The following is a 19,042-nucleotide window of genomic DNA, read 5'->3' as shown; positions in this document are numbered from 1 at the left end:
TATTCCGTGTACAGAGTTGACTGTGCGAATAACTTTGATTTTTGTAAAACAATGAGCAAATGCTCTCATTTCGGCCCATGGAAAACGTTTCTGTAGATTTCTTCTTTATGCAATGATAGGGAATCCAAACTGCAGAAGTTTCCCGTCGACCAATTGTACCAGTTATCGCCATCATCTAAACAGCATGTGATCATGCGCACAGCTTCTGTTATACAAATGAACTTTTTTATTTCCTCTGGTATCACACTCATGTTATATATTTATTAAAATTGATAAGAAATGTTTTTTTCAATTTGTCGTCTGAAAACTTATGAAAACCAATGTTATCTAAATTTGATCTACACATACTTATCCTAACACTATTTACTATGAATTTTGTGATATATTCAGGTTATACATTTTTGGAATAAAATAGCTCAGTTAGGTTTCAGAATTGCATTTTGACAAGCTGTGTTGTTCATTTTGACAAACTGTGTTGTTAATTTTGACAAGCTGTGTTGTCCATTTTGACAAACTGTGTTGTCCAATTTGACATGCTGTGTTGTTCAAAATGACAAGCTGTGTTGTTCATTTTGACAAGCTGTCTTGTTCATTTTGACATGCTGTGTTGTCCAATTTGACAAGCTGTGTTGTTCAAAATGACAAGCTGTGTTGTCCATTTTGACAAGCTGTGTTGTTCATTTTGACAAACTGTGTTGTCCAATTTGACATGCTGTGTTGTTCAAAATGACAAGCTGTGTTGTTCAAAATGACAAGCTGTGTTGTTCATTTTGACAAGCTGTCTTGTTCATTTTGACAAGCTGTCTTGTTCATTTTGTGGACTTTAATGTATTCCTGCTGCTAGTGAACTATTAACAGTTACTTAATCCAGGGCAGTATTACCATTGAACACCCAGTTGTGAACTATACTTTTCTGAGTGAAAATACCAGCTTACCATCACTTGGAATATGTCTAAGAACATGTTATCATACCTCTTTGTCAGAATGATGAGATCTGATTGGTCCCTGTGATCTTGATAAAAAACTGTGTAATCCTGCCTTGGAGGGGAATAAATTTCTCGGCGGGGAATAAATCCCTTATACCCAGCAATGAGCTAGGCTGCACATGGATTTCTGAGAGGCCGAATAAATCCCTTATACCCTTCTTCAAACCAAAAAGCCACTGAAAGTCATGTGACAGTGCAAGCTAACCTCAGCCTAATTGAACACCTGTATTCTGTCAATTTGGAATTTGTTTGAACTCTTTTCCAATGTCATATTAAAACATGTCGGTAAGATAAATTCATTGTAGAAGGATCATTCAGGGTACATGGGGTTTAATGCATCCCTCGTTAGTTTTTATACCATAGGGGGCACGGGTGGCCCAGTCGTCTAAGGCGCCACGATTCACTGTGCAGAGTTGCGTCCCTTGGGCATGCCAGAAACCTATGATTGTGGGTTTCGAATCCAGGTTCTCCCCAATTATGTTTCTAGGTTTGTCAGCACCATACCCGTGCTTGTGGGTTTCACTGAAGTAGTGAACATCTGAGACCTGCATCACTTTGGGCTTTCCTCTCACACTAAGCTGACACGCCATGATATAACTGGAATACTGTTAAAAGCGGCGTTAAACCCAACTCACTCACTCACTTTTATACCATAAACCTAACTCAGGACGCATAAAACCTCCGGCTCATCGTATAAAACCTAACACAGGACGCATAAAATCTCCGGCTCATAGTATAAAACCTAACTCAGGACGCATAAAACCTCCGGCTCATCGTATAAAACCTAACGCAGGACGCATAAAACCTCCGGCTCATCGTATAAAACCTAATGCAGGACGCATAAAACCTCCGGCTCATTGTATTAAACCTAACACAGGACGCATAAAACCTCCGGCTCATAGTATAAAACCTAACTCAGGACGCATAAAACCTCCGGCTCATCGTATAAAACCTAACACAGGACGCATAAAACCTCCGGCTCATAGTATAAAACCTAACTCAGGACGCATAAAACCCCATGTGTCCCCCATGATCCTGCTACAACTTACCATGATATGTCTTTACAGAGCCTAAACTTCGGATGGGTTTCTATGTTAGACAACAAACAAATAAACAATAAAATAGTTATTCAGCACATCTCTATGCCTTGAATAACAGCATATTTATTACTATGATTACTATTACTATATTTTAGAGTTTGTAAAAATCTTATTCTGTTTCTTTCAGACTTTCGAGGATGCTACGGATAGTTATATACTGTAAGTACCACAATATTACTTAAACGTGAAAGCAGTATAGATATTGGTATGTTTTGTGTTTTGTGTTAAAACATCCAGGACCTACCTGACCTTTGGTCAGGCATCAGGCAAACCAGCCATTACAGAAATGGTGATTGAAGCAGCCTGAATCTGACTCAAACACTTGCCATGTCACTCACATAACAGCTGAAACATTACTTGAGCTGACTTGTTACAGAGTGTTCTAGTAGATGGGTACGTGATGTCATGGCTGTTACACAGTGTCCTAGTTGGTAGGTAAGTGATGTCATGGCTGTTACACAGTGTCCTAGTAGATGGGTATGTGCTGTCATGGCTGTTACACAGTGTCCTAGTAGATGGATACGTGATGTCATGGCTGTTACACAGTGTTCTAGTAGATGGGTACGTGATGTCATGGCTGTTACACAGTGTCCTAGTTGGTAGGTACGTGATGTCATGGCTGTTACACAGTGTCCTAGTAGATGGATACGTGCTGTCATGGCTGTTACACAGTGTCCTAGTAGATGGGTACGTGCTGTCATGGCTGTTACACAGTGTCCTAGTAGATTGTTGGTACGAGCTGTCATGGCTGTTAAACAGTGTCCTAGTAGATTGGTACGTGCTGTCATGGCTGTTACACAGTGTCCTAGTAGATGGGTACGTGATGTCAGGGCTGTTACACAGTGTCCTAGTAGATGGGTACGTGATGTCATGGCTGTTACATAGTGTCCTAGTAGATGGGTACGTGCTGTCATGGCTGTTACACAGTGTCCTAGTAGATGGGTACGTGATGTCATGGCTGTTACACAGTGTCCTAGTAGATAGGTACACAATGTCATGGCTGTTACACAGTGTCCTAGTAGATGGGTACTTGATGTCAGGGCTGTTACACAGTGTCCTAGTAGATGGGTATGTGCTGTCATGGCTGTTACACAGTGTCCTAGTAGATAGGTATGGGATGTCATGGCTGTTACACAGTGTCCTAGTAGATGGGTACGTGCTGTCATGGCTGTTACACAGTGTCCTGGTAGATGGGTACGTGCTGTCATGGCTGTTACACAGTGTCCTGGTGGATGGGTACGCGATGTCATGGCTGTTACACAGTGTCCTAGTAGATAGGTACACAATGTCATGGCTGTTACACACTGTCCTAGTAGATAGGTACACAATGTCATGGCTGTTACACAGTGTCCTAGTAGATGGGTACATGATGTCATGGCTGTTACACAGTGTCCTAGTAGATGGGTAAGTGCTGTCATGGCTGTTACACAGTGTCCTAGTAGATGGGTACGTGACGTCATGGCTGTTACACCGTGTCCTAGTGGATAGATAGACTGTCATGTGTTGAACAATGTGTGAAGGCCATTTCTGAAGTCCACTGCCATGATCTTGCTGGAAAACTTAGAACAATGTAAATCCTACTCACTCACTCAGTACAAGTTATGACATGGTAAGATTCTCATATTACAACTGAATCAATTCTTACGACACTGCATATCTATGTTAACTCTATTCAGTGAAACAATTACTTGCTGCGAACATGGTTAATTCATTTTGAATATATATTACCGAATGAGACACCAGCTGACACGGAATGACATCAGAGTACTGTGGTTGTATTGTGTCTGATTTAATAAACCTAACAGATGTAGCCAGCTCTACACATGCATGCTAGGTCTGTTCAACCTTGTCAGTTTCAGAAAATAGCATGCTAATAATCATCATATTGAAAGTGTGTCCAAACTGTAAAACAGGGCTGTGATACTGCTGCATGATACATGTATGAATCCAAAACTGCTAAACTCCAGGCAACATGTTTCACTTGTATCCTAAACTCCAGTCAAGATGTTGCACTTGTTTCCTAAACTCCAGCCAACATGTTGCACTTGTGTCCTAAACTCCAGCCAACATGTTGCACTTGTATCCTAAACCCCAGTCAACATGTTGCACTTGTATCCTAAACCCCAGTCAACATGTTGCACTTCTATCCTAAACTCCAGTCAGCATGTTGCACTTCTATCCTAAACCCCAGTCAACATGTTGCACTTGTATCCTTAACTCCAGCCAACATGTTGCACTTGTATCCTAAACCCCAGTCAACATGTTGCACTTGTATCCTAAACCCCAGTCAACATGTTGCACTTCTATCCTAAACTCCAGTCAGCATGTTGCACTTGTATCCTAAACTCCAGTCAAGATGTTGCACTTCTATCCTGAACTCCAGCCAACATGTTGCCCTATTAATCTGCCCTCATGCCAATTGTAACTCGACCAGTGGAAGGTTGATACAAACAGAAGCTCTTTTCAGCCAAGGATATGTTGATGATATGTCCTCTGCCTTCTCTAGTGAGGGATATTTTATAGTCATGGGAAGGGTAAAAAGGGACAAGTGTGAGTTTAGGGTTGCAAAAATGATACTTGTTTGGGAAAGATCATCTATTTGCACTCTCACTGAGCTTCAGAATGATTGAAGACTTGGAGGTCTAATGACCCATTATCTGGGTGTTGGGGAGAGCATGAGAAGTATAGCCCAAGCTAATGGATTCATATTACTTATATATTGAGGTCATGTGTTTTTACAGAGGCTGCCAGCCGTAGAATTTCTTTTTTTTAAAGACTAGTCCAGAGGACTAGTGGAAACTATATTTCAGAGTCAGAGTTTGCAGCTAGTCTTGCTTGAATGAGACAGAAATGTTTAAATTTTCAGATGTATATTCAGTGACTGTCGGCAACAAAATTGAAACACTGTAGCACTATAAATATTACTGTTCAGTTAGAAAACTTTCACTGGATTTTACTTATCCTCGGCACAATTCAGTAATCTTGGAGCAGGGCTTTAGCAGGAATTTAGAAGGCAAGGCTACTGAGTAACACCCCTGGCAATGGGAGGCACTTCATTCACAGTTCCAGATAGAAAATCTCTGCCTCCCACCAAAAAAATAGGCAGGCTTTCAATCACGCTTGCAGAATCAAGATATTGATGTAAAATCTAACTACATTTCTGTGTCTTTTAAATTTGTACAAGACCAGTCTGACCTGGAAATCTCACACACCATCAGTAGTGTTGAATCTTGAATCTATTGAAACGATCCTGCTGTAATTTGCCTGTACCTGCCAAGAGAGCAGTGTGAGCCTGTACATGTACGACTACACCCTGTATAGTGTCCCTGCAAGGGCACACTGTAGCCACCTACAAAGTGTATAGTATTTATGAAGTATTGATTCTAGTAGGCCGATTCTCCCACTGAGGTGCAGCATGCCCATCTGCTTCAGTGCTGACTTTGCTGCAAGGTTACGATGGAGTGTGCTGGGGACTCTATGTAAGATCTTGTGCTGGAGTTACTCTTATGGGGATATTGGATGTTCGGATCTTGTGTGTTTTCCATGGAAGTTGTTGTTCCGCTGTTTGGTTGGGATTCGTTCTGGTAACTTTATGCAGTCTGAGTTGATTATAGTGTGTGCAGAAAAATTTGGATGACTGAAGCACAGGGCTTGTTATCATATATGGCTAATGAGTCTAATTTTCAGGAGTGAGTGAGTATGGTTTTACGCCGCTTTTAGCAATATTCCAGCAATATCACGGCGGGGGACACCAGAAATGGGCTTCACACATTGTACCCATGTCGGGAATCGAACCTGGGTCTTCGGCGTGACGAGCCAACGCTTTAACCACTAGACTACCCGACCGCCCCCTAATTTTCAGGATTTAAAAAGGGTTTTTGTAGACTTAATATTATGATTTGGTGTATGAAAGTGGTATTTTGTATCATGTCAGCAAGTCATTTCCGTACATTTACTTTCATTGTCATTTACAAGCATTGTCATGAATGTTTTAGGGAAAACAGTGGTAAACTTGCATGACCATGATTAATTATTAAGTTAATTTCTACCATACTATGTAAGTCATAATTACTAAACATGATCAAAAAGAGGTATCATTCAGATAATGCAAAAGAGATGCTACCTTTCTTTAATGCATCTCTAATCTTTTGAGGAGAATCTTCAAAATACATTGTCAAAAATTACCTGTCTGAGCAAATTCTTTAGTTTGATCACAGTTTACCAAATGATTTGGTTCAGAGTAGAAGCTAGAATGTACAAGTGACATCTCACTTTGTCAGGGGGTTGTAATGGATGCCAGCAAGTTGCCTGCACCACTTCCTTTATGTCCTCGGGGGACTTCATCTAGTTGTAGCCAAACAGCTCATCACGATTGGGTTTGCAAAATCAATTTGGTGATTAACAGTATTCAGACAAAGCGGTTAATGAAGTCAGCATGACCATCTAGCATGTTCAAACAGTTGGCTGCATGCAGTCTTTGCCCTAAACCGAATTTGACCCTCACCATTATAGTCAGTATATTTTTGTGTTATTGTATGGACAAATGTTTGTGAGTGAGTGAGTGAGTTGGGTTTAACGTGGCTTTTAACAGCATTCCAGTTCTATCGCGTTGTGTCAGCTTAATGTGGGAGTAAAGGCCGAAGTGATGCAGGTCTCAGACGTTTACCACTTTGGTGAAACCCACGAGTATGGGTATGGTGCTGACAAACCTAGAAACATGATTTGGGCGAACCAGGATTTGAACCCACAATGATAGGTTTCTGGCATGCCCAAGGGACGCAACTCTGCACAGCCAATAGCAGCACCTTAGATGACTGGGCCACCCATGCCCCCACAAATATTTGTGAACTTACTAGACTGAACGAATATTGCAAGACACGGGCTTCGGACTAGTGGCTGAAGTTGTAGACTGTACTTGCACTATTTGTTCAACACAGGGACAATAATGGTAACTATCACTGCAAGGGTTGAAAGCCAGCACGAATGTACTTAGTGCAATTTGGTTGTCGGCAGTTATTAGGTGAGTTTGGAGATGTTTTCATGCTTGGTGACAAATAATCGTTTTGTCTTATTTGAACGTTACATAGTATAAGATGTAGACAGGCGAGTGTTTACTTGAAATGTAAACAAATGATAAGAACTGCATTACTGATCCTAAAAGTGTGTGCACATACTTCATGTTAGAATCTCCTTTATCCTTCTCCTGAGATATTGAACTTCCTTGCTTGTTTAAAACTGAAGATATGAAATCAATGGTTTTGCCTCTTCTCATTAAGGTTCAATGAAAGTGCATCAGTCTCAGTATTAGAAATTAACACTGGTTCTGGAGTCGCTGGGATTTTCTTTAGTGATGTTTCTGTCAGGGACCACCTTCATCTTCAGCTTATGACACAGGTGTTATGACAAAGACCCTCTCTTTCTGGATGAATTTTGACCACTGATTTTGAAGAAATATTGTAACAATACATATGCAAATTTGTTGTGTCCTTTGTAGTAGATCAGTGATAACAGTTTCTTGTATATATACATGATGTATCCATATTCATTTACGATGAAAATTCTATATCACATTGTTCATGTTGATATTTTCATGACTGAATTCAGTGTTTGTCACTTATCTCTGAATATGGTACACAGCATTAGAAAGTAAGTTTTATTCCACTAGTCTCTTATGATAACATATAGTAAAACCCTTAAAAATGGCTAAAAAATGGTTTTCTTAATACATGTATATAATTTGTATTGTTTCTTGACCCTAAAGTTTTGATGTTAACATAAATGTAATTATGTAACAGGGAGCGGTATTTACATACCGGTTAGACCTGTTTACCAATCCCTTTCAAGTTAAGTTGAATAAAATATGTTTAAACAACAAATGGCAACTTTCTGCTTGTCCTTATGATACCTTAACTAGTGGACAGTATGGGAAGAACTACAGGACTAGTGCCAATTTCTATCGCTGGGTACATAGTGTTGTTATGTCATGAGACAAAGCCATCTTGTTTGTGATTACAATTAACCCCAGGCAAAATTGTTACATTAAAACACATACAAGGAGTATTATGTTATGAGATAGGTGTGGGTGATACAAGTTTTGGTCTGGCTGGTGATTTAGCCTGTTCATTGGGAAGTATTTTGGTCTGCAGTTTTTCGGCGTTGGCGTTGTGTCGACAGAACATGAACGTGTAATGAGATTCCAACGTATATGTAAAATGGACTCTGTTTAGCCAATTAACCTCATACAAAATTGTTAAATTAGAACAGATACAAGAAGTGCGACGAGGTGTGGTTGAAATGGGGAATATGAGTTTTGGTCTGACTGGTGACTAACATGTTTCTGGGGAAGTATTTAGGTCTGCAGGATATGTGTCAGCAGAATACAAACATATAGAGATTCTCACCCGAGTGTCTTTTGATATCAAATATATCAACACGAGTTGATAAAAGTGAAAAAAATCTGAGGCTTGCCGAGGAGTTTTTCCACTTTTATCAACGAGTGTTGATATATTTGATATCAAAAGACACGAGGATGAGATTTTATTTATCATCCAACATCATTCTTCCAACCTTTTCAGTTTGTAGACAGTAATAATCAGTGTCTTCAGTGTAAAAAGTACTGCTAACAGCTTCAGTAGCAGAGCCATTAGTGATGTCATTTGATTGTGACGTCATTGGTAACCATGATGTCACAATGGTCTGCAAAGCATTGTGATGCAATTTCATTGCAGAGATATCGCTTGATTTCACCAAGCGATATCTCCTGTGGGTGCCAGTTTGGGATGATAAAATAAGATTCAAACCTGTATAGAAAAAGGAAGCTGTTTGGACAGTAATGTGTATTGAGGTGGCACGTCCTGATGCCAGCAATAGTCTGTTTGATTCTGCTTGACCTGACAATCACTTACCTTGAAACCTGCATCAGTGTGGTGGCAACAGGTGTGTCAGAGACTGCCAACTGAGCAGAAGGCCGGTCACAGATGGGATCATTTTGTGTAGGGCTTTGGGAACATTTAGATATATAGAATAGGCTTATGCTGATGTGAAGTTTGTCATCTCGTCCCAGACCAAACCTGTTGATGAATATGTACGTACTCTACTGGTCTCTTCTGTGTTATTGACTGCTCTTTACTGTGTTATAACTGCTCTTTACTATGACAACTACTCTTTACTGTGTGATAACTACTCTTTACTGTGTGATAACTGCTCTTTACTGTGATAACTGCTCTTTACTGTGTGAAAACTGCTCTTTACTTTGACAACTGCTCTTTACTCTGTGATAACTGCTCTATGACTACTACTGTTTACTGTTATGACTCGTCTTTACTGTTATCATGGTTATAACTGCTCTTTACTATGACAACTACTCTTTACTGTTATGACTGCTCTTTACTGTTATGACTGTTCTTTACTGTATGATAACTGTTCTTTACTGTGATAACTGCTCTTTAGTGTGTGATAACTGCTCTTTAATGGGTGATAACTGCCCTTTAATATGGCAACTGCTCCTTACTGCTACTCTGGAATGTGATAACAGCTTTTGAATGTGATAAATGCCCTGTGTCATGTTTATTGTGATAAAGTTTCTCTTTCATAATGTTACTACTGGTATTTGTTTGCAAACTTATAGCATGAGCATGATATGACTGCATTAAGAGGGTTAATGTGCATATTTCTCACACTTTTATGCAGTGTTGTGATGAGGGTGCATGATGATAAAATAACACAAATGTTCACAAACATCCTCTTGGAATAATCATGATAAAACACACATACATTCAGCTTTATTTCATGAAGGATGCATATCTGCCACACAAGTAAGGAATTGGGATGATAATAAGATGACTTTTCATAGATTTAATTTAAAATAAATCGTCTTTAAGCAAGGAAATGAATCATACTACCTGATACTTATATTACCAGGTTTTCGTTGGACCTTAGCGCCAAGTGGCTGCACAGTGATGCCAGATTTGTGCAGGATATAAACTGTTATACCAGCCTACATACAGGTGTTACATGAATCATTTATTCATAAGCCTCAGTCCCAACAGGTAACTCTTACCTGATGCTATAGTCCAAGCAAGTTATTTCCTGTTCTCAACATAGTCAGGTGATTTGTGGAATTGATGAAGGATAAAGAGGCCAAGTTTTTCCGGGAACAAAAAACCAAGTTTGAATAAAGGACAAACGTACATATTATGTCAAATGTTATGAATAAAGAATGAATGTTACAAATTAAGGTAATTATATACATATGAATAGTGAACTCAAAATACAAAACGATACCAATAAACAACTTGCTAACAAAAGACGTCATATGTAAAGAAAGAACACTGTGTACTTATGAACGTCAGTGCACAAAAGGGACACTAAACTAGTACAGGACAAAGTTAACATAGAGCGCCAGATTGCGCTGCAATTTGTAAATCATTCCGAGTTTAATCGGCTTGTTTCGCCGTGTATATGATAAATGAATGCCGAAGTGCTCCATGTATTATGTCATTCCTCATGCACTCAGCGTGTGACGTCAAACACGTAATTGTTATATGAGTTATTATTGAACGTTGTGCAAGAATATTGCGGCACTTGGTCTACCTCAGACTATCATGCCTGTAATATTACTGAGAAATTTTAAATGTTAAAATTTCCTTTCTAATGGTGTAAATGTAACTGCAGATATTAACACGATTTGAAAAAGAGTCACAGCTAAATACTCTCCGAGATTGTGTTATTGATTAAAAACAGGAGATTTCGACACACTGATAAAAGTACTGTGCGACAATTTGTCCCTTTGTCATCTCAAATATCTGAAAGACCTAAATATATGTTAAGTGTTAAATGAGTGTTTATTGAAGGTTGTGTACTAAATACATGTACTAACTAGGCAGATGGCGGATTACACAGAGTACACTATTTATCAAAAGTGCCACTTTTCCTGTGACGATGACCGAACACTCGATACATAAACGCAACATGTATAGATAGAATATATACACATATATACATGTATGTATATTAGGGCTGTTACGATTCACTCGCATACTCGGTGAATTGAACCGTATCCATTCATGATTTGAATTTGTTATTCGTGGCCACTAGAATCAAATATGTATGAATATGCAAGCGTGTGCATTTATATAAAAATATCCATAAGAACATATGATATGCATAGATTTCTTCAAAAACAACACTCTTATAATATTTTAGTTGACAGTACTGTGGTCACTGGTCATTGTCGCATTTGAGCAGATATTAGTACCTGGATAAGTGCAGCATATAAATGTTTAATATATTAAAATTAACAAACCATGTCCAATAATTCATGTTGTTATTGCTTCACTGAATATAACAAATAATACATCCGCTTCTGACTTGTTATGGAATTCGTAAATTAATATTCTTATTCGTTACCCTATATTCATAATACAAATCATATTCGTATCCTAGTCATAACGTATTTGTTGCACCCATATGTATATATATGACGTCACTCAATGAGTGCACGTGGAATGACGTAATACATTGTGCATTTATCATATACATGGTGGAACGAGCCAATTAAACTCGGATTTTTTTACAAATTGCAGCGCCATCTGGCGTTCTTTATTGTCAACATTGTCCTTTAGCAGTTTCGTGTCCTTTTTGTACACTGACGTTCATAAGTACACATTGTTCTTTCTTTACATATGATGTCCTTGTTTGCAAGTTGTTCATTGGTATCGTATTGTATTTTGGGTTCATTTTTCGTATGTTAATAATGACCTTTATTTGTAACATTCATTCTTTATTCATAACATTTGACTATTATTGCGTATATTTGTCCTTTTTTCGCAACTTTGTATTTTTTGACTGAATGGCCACCCATACCGTTCGACAGGATTTCAGTGCATTTCTGTGTGTCTGTTTGATTTCAGCAGTTGCCATTGATTTCTTAGTGTAATCTTGAGCAGATTTCCCCCCCACTCAACAGGCTTGTCTCCCGGTTGTGGTCGTTTGAAGAGGCTGTGAAAGGCTTCATGTGGACAGCTAGTTGAGCATGTTCAGTGCGACTCAGTGTTTTCATGGCATTGATTAGTCATATAAATAGATGACATGGTTGACAATTGCATCTGTTATCATGGATGTGTGACATTTGAAGTGCAGTCACATTTCTGTTATCATGGACGTGTTCCTTTTGAAGTTCAGTCAGATTTCTGTTATGTATGTGTGACATTTGAAGTGCAGTCAGATATTATTATGTATGTGTGACATTTGAAATGCAGTCAGATTTCTGTTATCATGTATGCGTTTCTAATCTTTAATGGAAAAAAATGTTATTCAATACTAGATCTGCAAATCCTACAATCGGCTCAAATCTGCACGGCAGTTGCCATGTTGTTTATGTACCTGATGTCGATTTCGTTATGCAATTTTGATGGGACTATGCAAAGATTTGTTAGTCCAACGAAAATATAATTCCATAATTCCAGTCTAATTCGGCAAGGTGGAAACTGGACTATTATAGTTTACTCCCTTGCTTCGGGAAGAGTGTGCTTGTGATTTGCTGCTATAGAGCTTGAATCTTGAGACCTCCAGAACAAGTTTCTTTCAACACTGAGGCTATCTTTGTTTGTTTGTTTGCTGTTTAATGCCACACTAAGCAATATCCCAGCGAAATGATGACGGTCTATAAATAATCTGATCTGGACCTGACAATCTAGTGATTAGCATAATGAACAGCAATCTGCACAATACGATGAAAAGTATCAAACAAGTCAGTGAGCCTGACCACCCGATCTCGTTAGTCGCCTCTTACGACAAGCAGGGGTTGCTGAAGACCAGTTCACGGGGTGGTTGATAATGCATTTTCACTGGCGTCTCAGCTAACATGGATAATCAGTATCTCACACTCTTGTCATTCTAGAACATATGCCAATGAAAAAGGTGCTAAAATTTCCCACTCAAGTCATGCAGATGCACAACAAATATGTGAACAAGATGCAATGCAAACTTAGAAAACAGTAGGATAAAGTCGGTCATCAATCCAAACACTTTATTGAATGAAGTTGGAAATAACAATAGAGCTGTGTGCAGAAAATTGATCCACTGGATACATAAAAGTGCCTCAATGTAATAAGCAGCGTGTGAAGATGCTCAGGTGACAAGAAAATACAAATACCACCATGGCTTTGTCCTGAATCTTCCCTTTCTGATTGAATTGTCTGGAATACCCCAAAGTACTCAGGGTAATATAACGCGAGTGATGCTTTTGTGCTGGGGTATTATTGCCATAATTTCAGTGTTGGATCGGGTAATAACACTGCCATGTTGGCGTTCATGATGGGACTGGTACTTTCCACGGGGAAATGCTGTTTGTGTGCGAGTTTGATATGTGTCAATTGAATATTGCCCACACTTTTGGTATGATTTTTTTCTGAAGCTCTTTTTTTCATGTTTTTTAATGGTAATTTTACATATTATTTGTGGTTGTTTCAAACTCATTAAAATCAGATCTTAGTTCTTGCTACCGCTAAACAAAGATCTGAGGACATCCCATTACGGGTCATGTCAGACTGACCTTGCTCGAACTTTGACCGACCAATGGAATGACCAATCAGAAGGCAGCTTTCTCGTGCTTTACGGCACTATTTTCAAATTGGCGACAATGCTTCGAAACATATTTTGACAAATTCTCGATTAAAAATTTAAAACCTGAACAAAAGAACATTCTGGAATTGCTAATAGATGGTCTAGATTGTATGGATTCAGTCATTAAACCCGTAACTATCGTTCGGAACACCCTGTGTTAAAGTTTTCGAGGATGCATGATTAGAAATCACATTCCAACTGTCACTTTCATGATCTGGTAAGGGACGCTCTGATTGGTCGGATGAAAGGTCTGATTTTAGTGAGATTGTGGTTGTTTGAAAATTGTCTTGTAATGATTCTATTTAATTTGAAAATCCTAACCCTTGTTAAGATCCAGGTTAGAATTGGTCTTCAGCAGCATCCCATGCTTGTCGTAAGAGGCGACTTTTGCTCATGATGTCAAACAAACACTCTCTTGCTCATGATTATGTTAATAATTTCCATTTATCCTCTTTTTGCGTGATGTCTACTATGAAGTTGTTCAACATGTTTAGTTTCTTTGAAGAATTTATATATACTAAAAATGATACATAACCACACTAGGATGACCTGTGAGACAATGGTGAGAAGTAAATACCATCAATATAATAATTATTGCCCATTAGGGCTGTGTATTGGCAAAATTGCCAATAGTGCGATATATTGGGAGCTAAAGTGTTTGACAGTGATTGACACAGATTGTTCATGCAGATCCTATTTGCCACACGCTGAAGTAAATATTAGTCAGCGTGGTCAGTCACTGCCCTTTTGTAGTCATGGACACAGGGGAGATTATGTGAGAGAAACACTACTTCCTCGTTACCACCTTTTTGTCAATCAATTTCAAAGGGAAACATTATTTGTGAATGAATGAATTGCACGTTTAGGTTAAATGCTACAAATAATAATGAAATTTTGTATATTTGTTTTGCCTAATATACCTGAACACAGAAAAAGTATTGCAATATGTATTGTTTGAAAAGCGTATTGCAGTATACCATTAATGCCCAGTATACCAGTCCCATTGCCCATGGCGTCTAGGATAGAAAGAAATCAAAAGGTATGTTTTTCAGAATACCATCTACATATGAAACACTTAAAAGCAAGAGACCGCCTCCGTGGTCTAGGGGTAGAGTGTCCTCCCGGAGTGAGGAATGTCCAGGGTTCGATTCCCGGCCGCGTCATACCAAAAGACTTTTAAAGATGGTACTTGTTGTTACCCTGTCTGGCGCTCGGCATTAAGCGGCTAAAACAAGGACTGGTCGCCTTGGAGTAGGTATACTGTGTCTGAGTTGGGTATTTATGTTAATATGCGGCATGGTATCTCAGTGAGCTAGCACTATAAATCGGCATCAGTCCGGACTAGTACAAGCAGCCACACAAACACTCACACGTACAGGCACGTCCCTATATAAGTGCAATAATCTTGGACGCGACGTTAAACCCCATTTCACCTCTCCTTCACCTCACTTAAGGGCAAGAAGATATGAGATATTTAATTATTTCCCCCTGGGTGCCTGTGTTGACAAGGTCCCCAGTAACCTGTGCTTGTCATAAGAGGCATGTTAGTGGATTAGATGGTCAGGTTATTTGGTTGATTGGGCGTCATCAAACCCAGATGTCATGGGAATTTGTTCATAATATCAACCACTTGTTTATTTGTTTAGATAGGCATTGGTGAAAGGATAAGTGCTTGTGCTCTCAGTCAGTGGTTTGCCTGGTCCGGGTTTGATTCTGTACTATGTTCACGGGCTTCTATGAAATGGCTGGAATATCACTGACTGGGGGATTAAACACAACATTCACTCACTGGTCTATATGCTTGTCAAAAGTGTGTCGTAAGAGGCGACTAACGGGTTCAGGTGGTCAGACTCGCTGACTTGGTTGATGCATGTCATTGTATCCCAATTGAGTCAATCCTCATGTCAATCACTGGATTATCTGGTCCATACTCAATTATTTACAGACTGCCGTCACATAGCTTGAATATTGCTGAGTGGGGCAATATAACAAAAGAAAAACTCACGTCTTGTGATCAAGCATTGTTATTTTATACTAAATCTTGACCGGTAGAAGTTAATCAGTGATTTGGAAGGCTATAGAGAAATCAATACTGTATACATAAGACTTCTGTAGAATTGACATTTCAATTATCAATAGCATCTGCTTGCTTTCAAAGAAAAGAGTTACTGATCTGGATGTAGTTGTTTGCGTGTAGCAGTATCATACTGGCAAGGATCAAGCAGTGGTATAGTGTTTCAGTCTGAAGATCAGACACATCTTTGCATTTTGTAATTTGTAGCTGTTTATCAGAGGAAAATAGTTTGTGATATCTGTGCATCAGCTGTCTTATTTTGCTTATTTTTGGAAGTTATGATAAAGAAAGAATGTGAATCAGCCTTTTGCCCATCTAAAGCATCCGAAGCAATGAATCAAAGTTTATGGTCAAAGATGCAGTGTAATATCTCAAACAAAAGGGAATTTTTTAGGATGAGTGGGAGATGACGATTAAACGATGACATCGGTGTATTGTAACCTTGTGTGACAGCATGAATGATGCCATCCGTGGAATCTCGTGCTCAATAGAAATTGAGGGAAATGTGCATGTGTTTATGCACCAACGATGTTTTATTGTTTTCTTTCAGATAAACGTTTCAAACGTATGTGGTTAGAAATATTTTTTGAAAGTTAAATACACATTTCACTTTTATGTAAAACTGTTCCCATGGTGATTGATTTTCAGACATGCTTCAATAGTATTCTGTGAATGAGGCACTGGAGATAACATCGTATTTTTATTTGAACAGTAAAAAGTGTAATTAAGTTTTTAGACATACTAATCTCAGAAAAAAACTTAATTCTCTCAATGCAGACGAGTGGACATAAGGCATCTGTTGTGTGTAAACAAGAGAATTGTTTAGCGTTGTGTTGGGTCTTGAAGGATACCAGGGAACAGTCATTGTTTGGTCAGCCTATGTTAAATGACCAGTGTCAGAATGATCAGGCGGTCCTGTACATATAGTATGTCAAGCTATTGGCTGAGCTATGATACCTTCTGACATAAGGGGTCCAGGTCCACTGAGGCACTGCAATTGCTCAGTTGCCTCCCATAGGCATGTCAGGATCCTAAGATAGTGGCTTCAAATGCCTGATTCACCGTGATTATTATCTAATGTGTCAGCACCATACCTGTACTTGAGGGTTTGAATATGCAAGCAAGGATCCAGCTTTTTGGAAAAGGAGGTGTGAATTTGTGCTTTCGCAATTTACGATTTGTACGTTTGTCATTTTATTGAAAATAAGTTTTGTTTGTTTGTTGTTTAATGCCGCACTCAGCAATATTCCAGCTATGTGACGGTGGTCTGTAAAAAATCTAGTCTGGACAAGACGATCCAGTGACTGATATGAGCATCGATCCACACAATTGGGATCGATGACATGCATCAACCAAGTCAGCAAGCCTGACCACCCGATCCTGTTAGTCGCCTCTTATGACAAGCATAGTAACCTTTTACGGCAAGTATGGGTTGCTGAAGACCAATTCTACCTCGGATCTTCACGGGTCTGAAAATAAGTCATCAAATAGGGAGACATAGTGTCGTCATACTTTTACCTCTTGGCCCAGTAACTTCATATGCTTCAATCTATGATTCGGAAATATTCAAATATTCAGGTTATCTGAACTTCATCGCTCTATTTTTCTGTAGGTGCCTTGCTCAGTCATTTTGGATTATTGTCACAGTGTCTGTCAAATGTATTTAACGGCCAAAGTCGTGATTGTGAACTTGAGCTGATAATGGAATAAGCGATTTAGCTTTTCAACCATGGCATTTTGGATCCCAACGTTACTGTGCAAGACTTTTTGATATTGGTGATGGATGTGGTGATTGAAATTAGATTCTGATATTTCTCCGCAGATCAAGGCATCCATTGATTCTTGACAGGTTTTGTGGGGGTGTACTTGTGGCATGCAATTTGAAAAACAGTCTACAATTTCAGAGAAATTGAAGATTTTAGTCTTGTCCATTACATGTCATTGTCTGCTCCCCTGGACATTTTGGAAGTGGTGCGCATAATCCGATAATCATGTAACTAGACCCATCAGTCAAATGCAGCTTCTTACACAATGGACATGTGGGGTTTCCAGGCAAGACTGTGTTCTCAGTAACTCATTTTCTTAAGTGGCTGCAGAATTGGGGATTGAATGACCACAATGTAGTGGGTGGATGAGTGTTCGTGATTGCTGATTGAACATGGTGAAGGACTGTAAACCCAGCCACCAAAGGACAAAAATCCTTGTCAGTGTTTGTCATTACCCTGATGTTAAAGATTTGGGTGGTCCTGAGATTCAAGACTGTAGGAGCAAGCCTCAAAAGACATAGGCTCCCCTCAGTTTCATACTGTTTGTGTGATGAAGCTCTCATTGAGGCAAAAGCCTGAAGGTATTTGGCTGTAAAATGTAATATGTGTAATGGATATTGAATAATCAGGGTTAAACATTTTGATTGGCTAATTATTTTGAATGGTATTCTTGACTGATAATGGACTAAGTAATTTATGAATCCACTAGTTTTCTCTGTTTGGTGAGATAAACAGGATATGCTTTTACTGAACACCTTCCAAACTGTTGTCAATCAACTATTGGGTTATAGATTGAAAGACATTTGTCTAGCATATGTATGGCTACGATTATCTTGACACTAGTGTGACACAGAGACTCACGTCTGTCATAGAGCTACAAGTGCCCAGTCCACTAGCTGCCTTCTTGTCTGTGATGGGGGAGGGGGCATAGGTGACCAAGTCACCTGAGGTGGCACATCCCTTAGATGGCCTATAACCTTAACTAATGATCCTGTGTTTGCCCTGATGATGTTTGTAGATTTGTGAGCATAATACCTGTGCTTGTGGGTTTCACCAAGTGGTAAATGTCGAAGACCTGTATCACTTCGGGCTTTACTCCTCCATAAAGCTGACACACTGTGATGTAACTGAAATAGTTTCTTTATATGGTGGTATATGAAAAGTGTGAATGGGGATGAAAGTCTAATAGTTTCTTTATATGGTGGTATATGAAAAGTGTGAATGGGGATGAAAGTCAAATAGTTTCTTTATATGGTGGTATATGAAAAGTGTGAATGGGGATGAAAGTCTAATAGTTTCTTTATATGGTGGTATATGAAAAGTGTGAATGGGGATGAAAGTCTAATAGTTTCTTTATATGGTGGTATATGAAAAGTGTGAATGGGGATGAAAGTCTAATAGTTTCTTTATATGGTGGTACAGTCCTGCCCCGCTTATACGGACTTCAGATATCCGGAAACCTCGGTTCCCGGACGATTTTCATTCAAAACG

General features: G+C 39.0%; 1 protein-coding gene across 2 annotated transcripts in view; it reads left to right on the top strand.

Annotated features, from left to right (window-relative positions):
- Positions 1-19,042, top strand: part of LOC124138787 (tetratricopeptide repeat protein 39B-like) — an 82,220-nt gene that overhangs the window by 3,904 nt on the left and 59,274 nt on the right. The window contains exon 2 of one of the 2 annotated variants that reach the window (XM_046505653.2): positions 2,214-2,245. In XM_046505653.2, the coding sequence (XP_046361609.1) occupies positions 2,214-2,245 (32 nt within the window). Of the gene's footprint in view, positions 1-2,213; positions 2,246-8,900; positions 9,171-19,042 lie in introns of those variants that run through there. The other variant, XM_046505654.2, reaches the window with a different exon arrangement.

The sequence above is a fragment of the Haliotis rufescens genome, unplaced genomic scaffold, assembly GCF_023055435.1.
Source record: "Haliotis rufescens isolate VD_foot unplaced genomic scaffold, xgHalRufe1.0.p SCAF_2, whole genome shotgun sequence".
NCBI classification, from domain to species: Eukaryota; Metazoa; Mollusca; class Gastropoda; order Lepetellida; family Haliotidae; genus Haliotis; species Haliotis rufescens.
This window is presented reverse-complemented; position numbering and strand designations above follow the sequence as displayed.